Below are 17,070 nucleotides of genomic sequence, written 5' to 3'. Positions count from 1 at the left end.
GTATTTTCAGTGTTTTGTGGAAACATTGTAAGAAATGTGATTTGAGTTGGTGCTGCTACTAAAATAGCATTATGATTTAGCAAAATTGGTGCTGTTACTGCTACTACTAAATTACTATTACTACTAAATTATAAATGCTGGATTTCAAGCTGATTTTCAGAAGAAAATTCTGCATGCAGTCAGACTGATTGTCCCTGACTCACCCAAGACCAGAGAATTAACTCTTGAAATTCTTCATCGACTCATCTTGTAGACCTCTACGGCTTGTTAAATTTGGCTGCCAAAAACCATTTGCCAAAAAGTCTGCCCAAAATGTTTGGGGCTCTTTTATGATGTAATCTGCTTTAAAATGGCTTGACGGCAAAAGCGAAGAGAGTGACTGGTCACTTCTTGTATTTCGTCCTAGAAGCGTTGTGAAACCTAGAAACTTCTTTCTGACTAACTAGCGAAGTTCATCGGCCGGGGAGACGGCTAGGAAGTTCACAGGCCCCGATGCCGAGAGCTGGGAGGGCCCCGGAGGAGGGGGGGCGGTGTCGGGCTGCGGGGACGTGCCCCCAACCCTTTCCCCCTGATCGGCTTTGTCCCGCTTTCCGCCCCCGCTACTGGGGACGCCGCCTCCTTTCCCGCACGGCCGCGGATGAGCGGCACCTCCCTCCCCGGCGCGGCGCGAAGTTACGCGCCCTCCCCCGCAGGGAGGTCCGGGGTCGTGACTCAGCAGGCAGGCAGCGGACCGCCTGCTCGTTACTGGCCGGTAAATAAACCGGGAAGCGCTGACTGCCGCCCCTAGAGTAGCTGCCGAGAGAGGGGACGGGGTCGGAATTCATGTAAGAGGTAAGAGGAGGGACACTGAAATAGAGAGGGAACGAAAGGAGGCTTCAGCTCTCGAGTCCGGAGCCTAAATCCCGTGCTTTCTTTTCGGTACTGTGCAGCTGGCTCAGGGCTGCCCGCGGGGCCCGAGCTGAATACTCCCCTTGCTTGTTGGGGCTGTGGGCTGAGCCTCGGCATTCTCCTGTACTCCGTGTTTTTGCATTATTCTTGCATCTTTTAATCTGGCAGTATCCCAATCAATAAAACTTTAAAGGAAAAAGTAGTAATTTGATAATCCTCATTGCTTATTTCAAGTGATTTTCCCTCTCTAAGGATATGTCACAAACCATAAATTAGAGACGCCGATCTATCACCTTGCTGTGTGTCAATGTTGTGCCTGGTAATGTCCTGCTAGCTCTAGCTGTAAATACTAGGGTAAGCTGCGGTGAACTTGGGGAGCCGGTAGGTCCTGGGCCCCATGTGTGTTAGTGCTGGGCGTTTATGCAACATGTTGTTTTACTGGAATAGGGGTTGTTTGCTCGTTTTCCTTCCTTGCTTTAGGACTCTTTTACCATGGTGTTTTATAAACGGCCTGTAAAATGCATGAAGTGGTAGGGGGTTCTAAAAACAACAAAGCAGTAAGCTGAGCAGTGGATGAGCAGGTAGTGAGCCAGCAGTGTTTCGTTTAGTGCTGGGAGAGAGGGCCACCCAGCTCAGTACAGAGGAGGGGGAAGAGAGGTTACAGACAGCTAGTGAATGCAGCACGTGCTGGGAGGTCTTGAGGGTGTTCCAAACTGGTGCAGGAAATTTTTTGAGTGAAAAAAGCTTTACAAGAATGGCAGCAACACGGACTTGAAAACTATTCTAAAGGTAGATGAAGGAATTTGTTCCAGTATCTTCCTTGAGTTTGATTTACTGATGAAATGACTACACTTGGTGTACAGGCAACTTGCCGTGTTCTCCTAAAGTGATGATTTTTTAACTCATTTAATTGAAATCCTTGCCTCTGAATTGTCATAATTCAGTTTGAACCTGGATTATATAGGCTTGCTAATTTAGGTGGGAATCAGTTTAACCTACTTTTTTCTGCTAAATTTAGTTGACTGAAGCATTTAGGTAGAATTTTAAAGTTGCTTTTAACTAAATGAATTTAAAGTCTGATTTGCTGTGAAGTAATGTAGTTTGTGTGTGTAGATAACTGAGATCTGAACCTTTTTGATAACAAGTGAAGAGGGTGCCACAACCCATGGGATTTCGTATGAGGAGAGAGGGAATCTGAAGAACAATTATTGAGCTATGGGGAGGGTAAGTTTGAATACAGGAAAAAGCAATCTGACCCTTTTTTTTTTTTTTTGCACAGGCTTAGACTTGTGACTTGGGGACAGAGCACAATTTAAGGTTCCTGGGTTCTGTCAAACTTAGTTTCCTAACTGGGTGTTGTTGTTTGGGTGGAACTAGCCATTGAAACCAACAACAGGTGGTCTCCCCAACCTCTCCCTTCAGGGAGAGAAGGATGAGAGAGAAGGAAACTTTGTTTGAAAGATACTAAACTACTTTAATGAAATATTAATGATAAAAAAAGAAAAGAAACAAAAATAATATTAATAAGAAAATAATGAAATATATACAATATATATACAAAACCAGTATCAAGCTCCCAGGATAACAATCGCGTCACTGTCAGGCACTGGGAAAGTCCCAGGTTGGTCTCAGCAACGGATGGGAGCTGGATTCCAGATTTGGATTCAGGAATGCACAGATCGGGATCAAAGGCAGATGAACAGAGAGTCCTCCTTGGATGCTGGCCATTGAAGAAAGAGGCTGACCCCTTTGATCCCTCAGCTTTTATAATGAGCATGAGGCAGATGGGATGATATTCCCTGTTGCTCTGTTTTGGGTTATCTTCCCTGTCCACTCCTCCCTGCAGGTGCGATCTTGCTATGCTCTTCTGCTTCTGACCCTCCAACAGGGCATATAACAAAGTTAGCTGACCTTGGTTATTATAGCGATAAGTATAAGCAGGAGCCTCTCTGCATACCGTTCCTTGATATTAACTACAAACATCAAGCCTTATCTCCGCTAGAAGCAGATACTGTCTGAAAAAAATACGCCATTGATTTCAGAGAGTCCAATTAGAAGAGACTTAACTGAAAAGTGAAATTTCTAGATAGAAAATTTGTTCTGTTTTACCTCAAACCAGGACATTGGGCATCTAGACTTGGGGATTATATTTTTTATCTGGCTCTGAGCACAAAAATGCAACAGTCTCTTCCCTGTGCCCCCATGTGCTATGATATCTTCTGTGTGAAGAAGCTGAGTTGTCCTCCCAGGTGTATCAAAGGCTTCAGATTCAGAGGTTTTGTCCCTACTCCGCTTCTCTGATTTTTTTCTTGCGCTCCCTCATGTTGAAAGCTTTGCTGCTTCCAGCTGCTCTGAACAAAAGATTAAAGACCTACCTGCCCATTTGGGCAGAAGACACTGAAGCAGCTTTTTACCTATATACAGGCAGAAAACTGCCTAGGCTACATGGAAGAAGTTGGTGTAGTGGAAGGGTGATTAGTCTATTAAACTTCAGTAAGACTTAGTTGCTTGTGCAGAGCCTATTCAGAATGAGCATTGTTATGTTTTAGCTGATGTTTATTTATAAAGGAGGCTTTAGGGTTTTCCTACACCAAATGTGAAGCACAGTCTGGTAGCAAGATGTGACTGGGAGTGGATGTTCATTCCACAGTTTCAGGTTGGGTGTCAGGCTTGTAACAGAGGAACACCTCCCTGCTACAGCCAGAGGAGAACGAGCCTTCGGACTGCAGATTGAGAAATATGTGTGAACCAGTGTGCTCACTCCACTGAGAGCTGTAATAAGATACTGCAGGGACTCATCCCACCTACAAACAATGGAGAGAAGCAAAGATCTGAATGTGGAGGACATTTGAAGGAAATAGAACTTGGGGACCTCTTGAGGTTATATAGCCATTTTCTGCTCAGAGCAGGGATAACTTCAAATTTAGTCTGGATTGTTCAGAGCTTCTGCCAAATCTGGTTTTTGTTGTAGTCTTGTGTTTGGAGAAGGAAGTAAGTTTCAAATTTATTTAAAAGGAAACTCCTCTTCTGCAGAGAATTCAGGGCTTCCAAACAGCTGTTGGATGAAAAGTTATTACAAGGATTGTTGTACTGAAGATTCAAGTGTTACTAGTATTTGCTTTCTACTTTCAGGCAGAGAGACTGTTAGTTCCAGCAACATGGAGGATGATGTCAGCCTGAAGTTCCGTCAGCAGCTTCTGCTCATTGATGAAAATCTGGTGGCTGAAGATGTAGCAGCTTTAAAATTTCTCTGCATTGGCTTGCTCCCCTTCAGAAAACTAGAAAACGTGAAGTCAGCAGTGGACATCTTTCAGCTTCTCATGGCTGAAGAATATCTGAATGAGGAAGATACTTTCCTACTAGCTGAACTCTTATACAGAATTAAATGTCACTCCTTGCTCAAGAAACTTGGTTATACCAAGGAGAAAGTGCAAGAATGTCTGCATGAGAAGGGAAGAGTGTCTCCATACAGGTAAGCTTGCAGTGGGATTCTGTTCTCTCCGTTACTGCCATCTATGCCATACAGTTTCCCCTTCCATTTGTAAATTCTCAGATTGCTTTTAGTTTCTACACCATCTTCTGTTCTGGTTTTATCTCCCTGGATCTCTGTTACAGGCAGATGCTGTATGAATTGTCAGAGAACATAACCAATGAGATGTTGAAGGATATCGTATTCCTCCTGCAAAACTATCTTCCAAAGCGACGGATAACTCTTGTATGTGAGGAGAGAGCCAAATGTGTATATGGTGGGAAGGGAAGAATGAGGGGGGGAAATAGGAGGAAGAGCATGAAAAAAAAGTATTTGGCAGAATTGGGGCATAATCTTTAACTAGGCTGGTCAGTATTTGTAGGGTTAGCCAGGAGGAAGCTGTTGACAGGTAAATGTGGAATTTGGTGCTTTGTGACAAGGTCAAACATTGACAATCCACAGTCTTGCATTAGATCACAAAAAGGTAACAAATCAAATCTTCACCCTGCTTGAACCATGTGCGAAGGAGATTCATGACCGTATGTCATTGGTACCATTCCACAACAATAAAGCCTTCTCGAAGCCAAGAATCATTAATATAGAATCATAGAATGGTTTAGGTTGGAAGGGACCTTAAAGATCATCTAGTTCCAACCCCCCTGCCATAGGCAGGGACACCTCCCACTAGACCAGGTTGCTCAAAGCCCCATCCAGCCTGGCCTTAAACACCTGCAGGGATGGAGCTTCCACAGCTTCTCTGGGCAACCTGTTTCAGTGCCTTACCACCCTCAGAGTGAAAAATTTCTTCCTAATATCTAATCTAAGTCTACCCTCTTCCAGTTTGAACCCATTCTTCCTTGTCCTATCACTTACATGTCCTTCTAAAAAGTCCCTCCCTAGCTTTCCTGTAGGCCCCTTTTAGGTACTGGAAGGCCGCTATAAGGTCTCCCCAGAGCCTTTTCTTCTCCAGGCTGAACAACCCCAACTCTCTCAGCCTGTCCTCATAGGAGAGGTGCTCCAGCCCTCTGACCCTCCTCTGGACCTGCTCCAATAGGTCCATGTCTTTGCTATGTTGGGGGCTCCAGAGCTGGATGCAGTACTCCAGGTGAGGTCTCACCAGAGCAGAGTAGAGGGGAAGAGTCACCTCCCTTGACCTGCTGGCCACACTTCTGATGCAGCCTGGGCTATGGTTGGCTTTCTGGGCTGCGATTGCCCATTGCTGGCTCATGTTGAGCTTCTCATCAATCAGCACCCCCAGGTTCTTTTCCTCCGGGCTGGTCTCCAGCCATTCTCTGCCGAGCCTGTATTTGTGCTTGAATGAATCTAAACAAGGCAACACCAAATAATCATGCAACTAGTAGCTTTCCATGGAGCAACATTTCCACCTCCAACAATGATGTAAAATTGACTGGACCTTGTTGGTAGGAAGCAAAGCAGTTAATAAAGAGATTGTTTGAAGCAGACAGGGCTGAGGTATGTTTTGAATTCTAAGGAACAATAACTAATTTTTTTCTCTCTCTTTTTGGCTGTCAGTCTGCTCTGGATTTGCTGGTTTTATTGGAAAAACAGGGCCTTTTAACCGAAAACAATATACAGGTGCTGGAGGAAGTCTGTATGAATGTTTCGCCTGATCTCCTGGAAACAGTAAACTGCTACAAAATGTCAAAAGGTGAGAAGTTCAGAGTCAGGAAGTAGGTTTGTTAAAATGCAGGAAGCACTAGAAGGGTCTGGGCAACTGAACCTCAAGGTCATATGCGTACATTGCTGGAACAGGTGCTTCAGTGGGATCACTCCTCTTCACACAAAGATTTGGCATAACAGTCCCTAGCTTGCATTACTGCCTAGCTGAATTCCAGTAGGGATGTGCTGGAATATCTGAGGCTACACAGAGCAGTGTAGCCCATACAGGATAGGTGGGGAAACTGAAAGTCTAATTATAGTTATGTCACACTTCTCCATTTCCCCATGAGATCGATGGGGAATTGAGATGATGATGACTGTCCTGTAAAAGGCACTTTATGATTTATGAATGTACACTACAACAAGGCAGTTGCCTGCTAATAAACTGGCGAGGCGAACTGTGTACATGTGTGTCTGATACATGCTAGGCTTTATTATTAAATGTGTGATTCACGTTCTCAAGGATTATACTGCGGTTTGTAATATTCCTTCATTTAATGTCCTGTGGAGTGACTATCAGCATACTGGGAAAAAGTTCTATTTCCATTTATTTAAGCACTGGGAAGCACATTCTAGGAAGTACAAAGCTACATCTCCCCAGTAGGTGCAAGGGCACTCAGTGTTTCATGAGTTCCGTTCCCCCATGCTTCCTGAGTGTGTTTCAAAGTTGCTTTCTATTTTAATATCTTTCAGTAAGTATAGATCTGCATTTGCCTAATGTACATATTCATACTGGTTTAACTAAAAGGCACTTCTCTCATTTTCTCTCTTTCTGCTCTCAGTGTCTCTGCCTCAACAGGAGAACACTCTGCCAGTTAAGGAATCTTCACTTTCTCACACTGGAGACATCAGAGTATTCACACAGGTACACTGGAGTACGTACTGCCAACTTGGGTTTTAGTGGTTTGGGGGGTTGTTTTATTTTCTTGCCTTTATTTTGAAACCGTACTGGCTGTGAGATTTTTTGCTAAATCTTCTTACTTGATTTAGGAAAGGAACAAGCATATTTGTTCATCGTGTAAGAAATACAGCTGCGTAGAGTATTAAATAGTGGAAGTCAAAAATACTAATATTGTTCATGGTCATTGGGGAAGAAAATAATGAAATTAATGTTAGGAAGAGAGATGAGTGAGAGAAAAAGCTAGACAGGTGCCTTCTAGAGAATGGGTCAGTCAGTGGGTGCCAAGTTTTAAAGTTTTGGCTGATCAACACTTAACTATGTCTAAAGGCTAACGTCATACTTTGGACAGTTCAAACTGCTGCCGCTAAAGGAAGTGGTCCCATTTTCTCAATGTACCAGTCTTTGATCAGTTAAAACCCTCCTGCAGCTTTGTGATGAATCAGATTGGGAAACTTATCAGGGCTATAACGGATCTCTTTTTTTTGGGGGAAGAGGAGAGGAAGGGGAGGAAGTTTTAGCCCAGTTCTGAATAAGGAAAACCAATGGTCTTTCTAAGGATACTTCCAGAAGTGAAGTTCTAGTAGACAAGAGCTGAGGAAAATGAGCTATTTGGTATCAGAAGGGTTTGCATTATTGCTGCTTTGAGCTCCATGTGTACAGGGTTTGGGGAAGCCTTCCTGCACAGCACTTGGCATGGTAAGAACATGAATGTAGTCTTACAGATTTAAAAGAATTGAAAAAATTTTCCATGCTGTATAATAAACCATTGACACTTACTGCTAGAAGATGTCTCTTAGGCAGGACTAGAATCACTAATTATAATGATTTATGCTCAAATAATTGCCTATCCAAGAGAATTGGTATGGGACTATGTTGGAACCTTTATTTTGTTTATAGCAACTGCCTACCCCTATAGTGAGAGGATAATTTGGAAGTGAAAGAAAATTCTTTGCTGTTTCCCTTTATCCTTGAGAGAAATTATAGTTGTTTCCAGCTCGGTGAAATTTGCTGTGAGGATGTCTTTTGTAATTTAATTATTAAATGCTCTGCTGCTCTTAGGAATTCAGTATTTTTCCTGGTCACTACTTAGAGAGCTTTGTATTAAGCCTATTTTGCTAAAATCACTATGAAAACTTATTATACATAATGATTTTTAACATGGTATTCCCCCCACTCAAAAAATAGGAGACCACAATCAAATCTGTCGTTTCTAATATCAATGGTAAGAATTTCTGAAAATATGTTTGGTTTTCATTACTTTTATGTTTAATGTTGCATTCCTTTACTTTCTCTGGGAAATTTCGAGGATTTGGTTTAATGCAACACACTTACCTTGCTGTCTTCTTGGAAGGGTCTTTGTTTTTCTGCACAAATAGATTTGAAGGTTTTGAAGAGGCAAGAGGAAACTGGCAAATCCCATGTACTTTGTCAGTCATTTACTAGAAACTAACTAATGTGCTTTCTGGGAAGTGAAATAAGTCTGATTAGAGGCAAAAAGATGATTTCTTTCCTGAAAGTTGAGTTTTCTGTTTAAATGTCCCTGGGAAGACAGGAGAATGGAACACTATGACTGTTTATAAAACTGACATGTTAATTTTTTGGGTTCAGGATTTTACTTCTGACTTCTTTTGCTGTATAGATCATTATGTTGAAGAGCCTTGGAGCGTTGCGTGGTAGAGATCGACGTTTTGAATGCATTAAACAGTGTATGATTTGTACAAAAGGAGATAAGCTGTTTAGGGCATTCAGAAGGAGAATTAAATAAGGTAGCAATAAATAAAGTTACACTTTGCATCAGATATCTGAAAAGATTCTGTAGAAATAACAGTAAGTAGAATTAGAATTAGAATCATAGAATTGCTGAGGTTGGAAGGGACCTTTAAGATCATCAAGTCCAACCAGTAACCTACCCTGACAAAAACCACTTCTAAACCATGTTCCTAAGTTACCACATCTACCCTTTTTTTAAAAACCTCCAGGGATGGTGAATCCACCACCTCCCTGGGCAGCCTATTCCAATGTTTAATAACCCTTTCAGTGAAAAAATGTTTCCTAATATCCAATCTAAACCTCCCCTGACATAACTTGAACCCATTTCCTTTCGTCCTATCACTTGTCACCAGGGAGAAGAGGTCAGCCCCCACCTCTCTACAACCTCCTTTCATGTACTTGTAGAGGGTGATAAGGTCTCCCCTCAGCCTCCTCTTCTCCAGGCTAAACAACCCCAGTTCCCTCAGTTGTTCCTCATAAGACTTGTCCTCCAGACCCCTCACCAGCTTTGTAGCCCTTCTCTGGACACTCTCCAACACCTCAGTGTCCTTCTTGTAGTGAGGGGCCCAAAACTGAACGCAGTACTCGAGGTGGGGCCTCACCATTGCCGAGTACAGGGGGATGATCACTTCCCTAGTCCTGTTCACCACACTATTCCTGATACAGGCTAGGATGCTTTTGGCCTTTTGGCCACCTGGGCACACTGCCCGCTCATATTCAGCTGGCTGTCCACCAACACCCCCAGGTCCTTTTCTGCCAGGCAGCTTTCAAGTCACTCCACCCCAATCCTGTAGCACTGCATGGGGTTGTTGTGACCCAAGTGCAGGACCTGGCACTTGGCCTTGTTGAACATCATACCATTGGCCTCGGCCTGTTGGTCCAGCCTGTCCAGATCCCTCTGCAGAGCCATCCTACCCTCAAGCAGATCAACACGCCCGCATAGCTTAGTGTCATCTGTGAATTTACTGAGTGTGCATTCAACCCCCTCATCCAGATCATTGATAAAGATATTAAAGAGAACCGGCCCCAGCACCGAGCCCTGGGGGATACCACTTGTGACCAGACACCAACTGGATTTAACTCCATTCACCACCACTCTCTGGGTACAGCCATTCAGCCAGTTTTTTACCCAGCAAAGAGTACACCTGTCCAGGGCACGAGCAGCCAGTTTCTCCAGGAGAATGCTGTGGGAAACGGTGTCAAAAGCTTTGCAAAAATCCAGGTAGATAACATCCACAGCTTTTCCCTCATCCACTAAGCGGGTCACCTTATCATAGGAGGAGATCAGGTTTGTCAGGCATGACCTGTCTTTAGCAAACCCTTGCTGACTGGGCCTGATCACCCTGTTCTCCTGCATGTGCCATGTAATGGCACTGAGGATGATTTGTTCCATGACCTTTCCAGGCACCAAGGTCAGACTGACTGGCCTGCAGTTCCCTGGATCCTCCTATCGGTCCTTCTTGTGGATGGGTGTCACATTTGCCAACCTTCAGTCAGCTGGGACCTCCCCGGTTATCCAGGACTGCTCATAAATGATGCAAAGTGGCCTGGTTAGCACTTCTGCTAGCTCCTTCAGTACCCTTGGGTGGATCCCATCTGGCCCCGTAGATTTGTGCGCCTCCAGGTGCTGAAGCAGGTCCCTCGCCATTTCCCTTTGGATTACAGGGGCTTCATTCTGCTCCCCATCTTTGTGACTCCACATCAAATTGACCAGCTGCAAAGTATAGCAGTACAACATTTGTCAGCTCTTTTCCACTTTCAAGCTCCGTCAGTGCAGCCTTGCTCTGAAAGTTGCTTTGTGAATTATTATCAATGATTGAGGAACAAAAGAAAAAAAACCCCAAAACTGTAATAGGAGCTTCAGTAGTAACATCGCAGATCCTTCTTTCGATACAGTTAATTTCTGAGCTGATTTCCAAATGAAAAACTCATTTGAATGTCTCAAGTAGAATCTCTACTTGTGCCATGGGTATCTTTGTTCCACAATACCAGTACAAATAGAAACCTTGCTTTTATCACAAATATATATATATAAAATAAAAATAACTGGAGACATGTTTAGAATAGATCCTTTGAACATGGCAATGCTATCTCATATGGAGGAATTATTCCTTTCAGTGAAACAGTATTTTAAATACAAAAAGTGCTGTATTGTAGCTAAATGCCTTTTTGCTACCTACACCAATATTGGATTTCTCCTCATAAATATCTATGCTGATTTTTTTTCCTAGATAACAAAGCAGCTAATCTTACACAGGGCTTCGCTGAAATGAACCTGGAGCTGCCTGGAGAATTCAGCAATGTGGAAAAAGAATCCCAGGTTTGAGACAATCTCTTAAATCCTTCTGTCTGAATACCTGGGTGTGTGAGGTCTTCGTGCCTGTAATGACATTTATCATGCAAGGAAATGTGTGATGTCTGTGTCTCATAAAGCTTTTTGAGTTGTCTGATCAACTGGAACGTTTCAGAGAGTATTTTAATCTGTGAGGCCAGAAATTTACCAATATTGAAAGGTATGGTAGAGGCAAAACAGGCATAATACCTTTGATGTTATCCACACATCAGTGCATCTGCTTATCTTCCTGATATAGGCAAAACATTTAGCATTTTCTTAAGTTGTGAGTTTTGGAGAAGGCAGCAGAATGTTCAAGACATGGAGACAAATACAGCTTCACAATTCTGTCTTTCTGGATCTGGCTTAGAAAAAGGTTCAGGGCATCTTGAAATTAAAAGCGATAAGGGGTAGCATGCAAAGACCTTGTGAGAAGGATAAAAGAAGGCAAGAGTTTTTAGTAAGCTATTGTAACAATCTTAATCAATAAACCAGAGGTCTTGGTACAGGAGAAAAGATCCCTTCTGAGAGATCCTTTCGTAGAAGCCTTATGTGTACTCTTCAGCCTTGTACAGCAGTGTAACCACTGAATTCTCCCTCTGGCTTTTTCCTTCTGATGAGCATGGATATTGAGGGAGCAAGTTACTGCATTTTTTCATAGCTAGCTAATTTCTTGGTGTTCTGGGCTGTAACATACCTTTTCATCACCTGATGTTCAGACTGCTGTAGCAGAAGTACTTCTTGCTGCTGTTGAAGGACCTTGGAGTGCTGCCTTCATTTTGTTCTACTAAAATGCACAAAACCAGGTGTTTGTTGCTCTCTCTAGTAAGCAGAAAGGCACTAGAGTGGTGGGAGTTTTTGGTTTCAACCCAAGGCTGGACTTGAAGAGACATTACCTGAAGTTTTGGTGACTTTACAGTTTTTAAAACGTTCTTTCTTAAGAGTGGGAGATAACTTTTAAGTCTTAGCAAAACTGGTAGTGTGGCAGGTTTATGCATGTCTGAGATCTCTGTTATGCTTGCATCCCTTTCCAGTGAGTAAGTATGAACCGCCTGCTCTAGGTATGCATCACTACTCTTGAAAAAAACAACACGGATGTCTAACATCCTCTAGTTTATTTTCATGACATTGGAAACAGTTTGGGACTTCTATCCCCATTACCAATCTAGATTGCAGAGTTTGACTGCTGAATCTTCTCTTTTGCATACAGATGAATACTGCTGAATACTACTGTTCAGCATATTGCTAAACCTTTCCTCTACAGTTAGTGTGGTGGTGACAGTGTGCTTGAAGTTTCACCCATGTCTTTTCACACAAGGAGGCACCATTGAGTTCCGGTTTCAAAAGTAACCCACAGTCTTAGGTGCCTTTAATTTTTGGATGCCAGTTTTGAGACACGTTGAGGAAATATGAGTAAGTTGGATAAATTCATTGAGGCTGTAAGCTTTTTTCCTCTCCTTCCTACAGAAGATGACAAGCTACAAAATGGACGGACCCCACAGAGGATTTTGTCTTGTTATTAATAATGTTGAGTTTGATAGGTCTCTTCAGGAGAGGAAGGGTTCTTGCAAAGATGCTGGTAAGTTACTAAAGTAAGATTTTTGGAGGATTAGTCTCTGTGTTTCCCCATGTGAGCTGATTCTTTAGTAATGCTCTTTATTTTATTGTGTGTATTTTAGTTAATATTCTTAAAGAGTAAAATGTTTGATATGTGTTAAATTATGTCATTTGTGTATCCTAGGGGAGGAAGGGCTAAAGGATGAGTAACCACTGAGTTTTTGATGCAGTTCGATCATTCTTGAATCATTTTAAGAATCTCTTCCTTAGCTTTTATCTATAGCTATAATAAAGAACTAAAACTAAACTAAACCGTCATTCTACATAATATAATGCAAAATTCCATCATCAAGCAACTCTGTGCATGCTTCTTATTTTATTCTGTTCCTTCTATTTATCTCTTGTGTATGAAACTCTACTAATCAAAACTGCAACTGGAAAATAATGATGTGAGGAAAGTTTTGAAGGATATAATCTGAAACTCGGGAGGGGGAGGGGTGCCTCATATTTTCAGGAGTCATTTGTGAGCTCACTTAGTGTGTCATTATACATTGTAAAATGTCATTGTATTTTCTGAAACTTGTCCAGAAAAATCCAGGAATTCTGTGTTTGAGCTGATGTCATCATTTTTTATTCAAGTTAACTTTTAGTTGATACTAGTATAAGGATGAATCTGCAGAAGCGTCAGGTTGTAAAGTCTTTCCCAGTTCAGATTAGCTTGCGTGGTGACTTCATAAAATGGTTTTCTACTGCCTCAATTTTTCCTTTTATCTTTATTTTAATTACAGAGGAACTGGAACGAGTATTCACATGGCTTGGTCTGGATGTGAGGCCTTACAAAAATCTGACATCTCAGGAGATTAAAGATGTCATGCGAGCTTGGCAGCATTTGCAAGATCACAAAGACAGGGACTGTTTTATATGTTGTATTCTATCTCATGGAGAGTCAGGAGCGATCTATGGGAAAGATGAGGAACTTGTATCAATTCGCATGATCATGTCCCACTTCACTGCCACACAATGTCCACAGCTGGCTGAAAAACCCAAACTCTTCTTTATCCAGGCATGCCAGGGTAGAGAAATACAGCGTCCTGTCTATGTTGAAGCTGATGCACGAATTCCTGACTTGTCTTCCATGCAACAGAGCATTTCTCCTTCTGAAAGTATTCCTGAAGAGGCTGATTTCCTCCTAGGCATGGCCACAATTGATGGATATGCCTCTTTCCGGCACATTCAACAAGGTGCTTGGTATATTCAGGCCCTGTGCAGCAAGCTCCAGTTGTTGGTACCAAGGTAAATGCTTTGCTTAGCTCTTCCATGAAGAAATGGGAGGAACTTTCCCTTTTTTTTTTTCCCCTCCAAAGGCAAATTTGCATAGGAACACTAGCCTATGTTCTGAGGTGGACAAAATTAGTTAAACTGATTTGTTTGATTGCCACTGATAAATTTACATTAACATTGCTAGTACCATAGAGATAATCTCAAGGATGTGAAGTTTATTGTAAAACAAACAAACAAACAAACAAAAAACCTCAAAAACTCCCATCTATATTCTTTAAGGCATAGCCATCTGTTTCTTGAGTGGATTTAGGTAAAAATATTCTATTCCGTTATTTTTCTTTACTGGTTGAATCAAGCAAGACAGTAAGAAAAGGTCTTTTTTTTTTTTTTTAATATGACTTAAATGAGAACAAAAGATGAGGCATTTGGAGGAAAAAATAGCGTTTTCTTTTTTGTGTTTTAAATGTTTATACTGTATCTTCTAGATGACCTGGGAGGTGTTTAATGGAGTGCCATCTGTTCATTAATTTTTTTTTTTTTTTTTTTTTTTTTTTTTCATTTTTGCTGTCCTTCTGGCTGCAGGGGTGAAGATATCTTGTCGATTCTCACAGAAGTTAATGAAGATGTGGGCAGACGTGTTGACCGCTTGGGGACAAAGAAGCAGATGCCCCAACCAGCATATACCTTAAGAAGAAAATTTATATTCCCAATACCTAGAGACCCTCCTCCTTCACAGCAACACTGAGGCTTTTAAAATACATCCTTTAATCAGCACATCTCGTTTAAATGCACCACACTACCTGTTTTAAGGCAGTTACCCAGAATCCTGAGGAACTGTTAGCTTCAAGGCAAGGCCTCATAAATTTTTTGCCAAACTGTGAAACTGGAGGAGATGCAGTTAAAACAATCCATGTGCCGCCTATTACATCATCTATATATTCAGAGTTATCAGGGTTGAGGAGAAGCACGTTTCTATCATGTTGAGCATTTTTGTACCTTCACAGGTTGCAGATACAAAAGTGTTTTTTTGACAGCTTAAGTATGTAGTGTTCCATATCTAAACCAGGGTTGTCTCATTTAGGCTCTTTGTGGTTTATTTTCCAGCCTAACAATTTTAAATCCTGCCTCTAAATCCACTAGCTATGCTCATAGAGAAAGACAAAGGTGGGAATGAAGAGGAGAAGGCTTAAGTAGTAAGTGGAAAAGAATTTCTTCCATCTCTAATTTAAATTACGTTTAACTTAATGGAGAACCAGTTAACTATTGAAATCAGTAATTTGTTCCACAATGCACACTGATACCATGTAATGGCTAACATAAACCTCATGTACAACGAGATCTTTCCAAAACTGAGTAAAGCCACAATGCTGTGTAGTATTACCTCTGTGAAACCTTGTGAACTGTCATTTCCCCATTACTTCTGAGAAGAAAAGTTAGGGTAGAAGATTTGCATGGTATGAAATAAGGCATTCATCAGTGTATCTGTATAGGTTTATCAGATTTGTTAAGCATTAAATTTTCTGATCATCGTTTCTTACTTTACAATCTAAAGTGGAGCCATATGAGAAACAAGGCTTCTCGTTGATTAAGCTTCTAAAAGAGCACTTTCTGAGTTAACTGAAATAATGTCATGTTGTTTTGTTATGAGCGTTTCAGTGTGTATGTCTGTGTACTTCCTCTTTGTTGCTGCATTAAATTCATACTTAAGAATTTGGTGAGTTAAAAATTATGTACTGGGGTAAGGCTTATCCTTGTTTCTGCTGGCCCTTGCATTTCGTTGGGCTGCATGAATCAGCGGGTTTTTAACTGCCTCAGGGTTTAAGCTGAATTGAAACTTAGTTTATTTCAGCAAAACGCTGTTATATATGATTACTAGCCGTAAGTTAGGGTGAAGATTTGAAAGAGTACTGTCTAGTGCTGTTGGATGCAGTTTTTAGCTTGCACTACCGAGGATTCCTAGGAGAGAAGTTTTGCATCATACAGAGCATTGAAATGCAACCAGTTTGCCAAAATATAATGGTCACTTTTTATCATGATGAACTGATAGTTGTGTAACCCATCGTATTTTGAATCTCCTGAGTTAGTATGGCAGCCACATTTGAAGTCACATTTGTGCCACAACTAGAAAGTGTTTTGTTTGTGAGTAGAATATGTAACATATTGTAATAGAATCATGAAGTTTCTGGCTTGCAATTAGTGTTCGGACTTGGTGCGCTTTTGATTTGTATGTTTAGTTAACAACTGAATTTTTATCAGTACGGAGTAAACACTAACAACAATTTTGACCTTGTTTTTGTGGGATCTTGCTTTCATTTTTAAGTTTGGTAGACACAGAACATTATCATGTTATCTTGCTTTCTCTGTAGAGACTTCTGCCTGGGTAATCTCCAGTTAAATTATGGGTAAGTAAAGGCAGTCAGAAGAGTCTAAGCTGACTTCTGCCTTGAGTTCTCTGGGGAGAGGGATCCACACTTGTGAAGTATAAAAAAAACTGGTAAAGTCTCCCTCACTCATAATAAGGTTTGTTCAAACACAGTTTACATTACCATGATTTATACTATTCAGTGTGACTGTTTTGCTTGTGTGTGTTGAGGGTTGTGTGTATATGGCTGCACACTGTAATACTTGGGTGCATGCAGTGGTACTCTGTCAGCACAAGCCCAAAGGTAGGGTAGGGTTAGCACTATAATCGCAGCTGCCATTCAGCAAGGTTGTTGGACATTTCTGTGTCATCTCCTGCAGTGTATTTCTGCATGGTCTCCCACAGCGTATTGTAAAACAGCAGTTTGAAAGTCTTGGGGTCTTGGGGGACAGTGGGTGGTTTTTATACAACTTCAGTATTCATCGCTCCTTGCTGTCCACACTGTATGCCTTCAGTAAGTCGTCTAATAGAGCTGTGCCAGAAAGAAATCAGCCTAAAACAAACAAAAAAAGTGTAGTTGGTTTCTGTTGCGGCTTACTGATGGCATACAGAAGCATACGCACATTTGTATGCTCTCCACCTACGGAATTAAAGAAGGGGTGCATTAAGCTTGTGCAGCCCTCGTGATGGTTTAGCCCCAGCCGGCAACAAAGAACTAGGCGGCCATTCAGTCACTCCCCTTACCCTGTGGTGGGATGGGGGGAGAATCGGGAGAAAACGGCAAAACTTGTGGGTTGAGATAAAGGCAGTTTAACAGAACAGCAAAGCAA

General features: G+C 41.7%; 1 protein-coding gene across 2 annotated transcripts; it reads left to right on the top strand.

Moving 5' to 3' along the window:
• Positions 1–768: 768 nt before the first annotated feature.
• On the top strand, positions 769–16,159 carry CASP10 (caspase 10). 2 transcript variants are annotated; one of them, XM_082483847.1, is made up of 10 exons: positions 769–831; positions 4,021–4,360; positions 4,504–4,603; positions 5,891–6,026; positions 6,820–6,902; positions 8,124–8,160; positions 10,940–11,028; positions 12,508–12,619; positions 13,386–13,890; positions 14,461–16,159. In XM_082483847.1, the coding sequence occupies exons 2-10, from the start codon at positions 4,047–4,049 to the stop codon at positions 14,621–14,623; spliced, it is 1,539 nt and encodes a 512-aa protein (XP_082339973.1). In that variant the 5' UTR covers positions 769–831; positions 4,021–4,046; the 3' UTR covers positions 14,624–16,159. The 2 variants fall into 2 exon arrangements, with proteins under 2 accessions (XP_082339973.1, XP_082339974.1); XM_082483848.1 differs by lacking the exon at positions 8,124–8,160 and having other exon boundaries at positions 6,820–6,912.
• The last annotated feature ends 911 nt before the right edge of the window (positions 16,160–17,070 follow it).

This window comes from Vanellus vanellus (genome assembly GCF_965231255.1).
Source record: "Vanellus vanellus genome assembly, chromosome: 5".
NCBI lineage: Eukaryota > Metazoa > Chordata > Aves > Charadriiformes > Charadriidae > Vanellus > Vanellus vanellus.
This window is presented reverse-complemented; position numbering and strand designations above follow the sequence as displayed.

Bases quoted from the DNA above. Each gene is read 5' to 3' on its own strand.
- CASP10 (XM_082483847.1), top strand. From the start codon at position 4,047: ATGGAGGATGATGTCAGCCTGAAGTTCCGTCAGCAGCTTCTGCTCATT. The intron at 8,161-10,939 runs GTAAGAATTTCT...TTTTTTTCCTAG, and splicing joins TGTCGTTTCTAATATCAATG to ATAACAAAGCAGCTAATCTT. The intron at 11,029-12,507 runs GTTTGAGACAAT...TCCTTCCTACAG, and splicing joins ATGTGGAAAAAGAATCCCAG to AAGATGACAAGCTACAAAAT.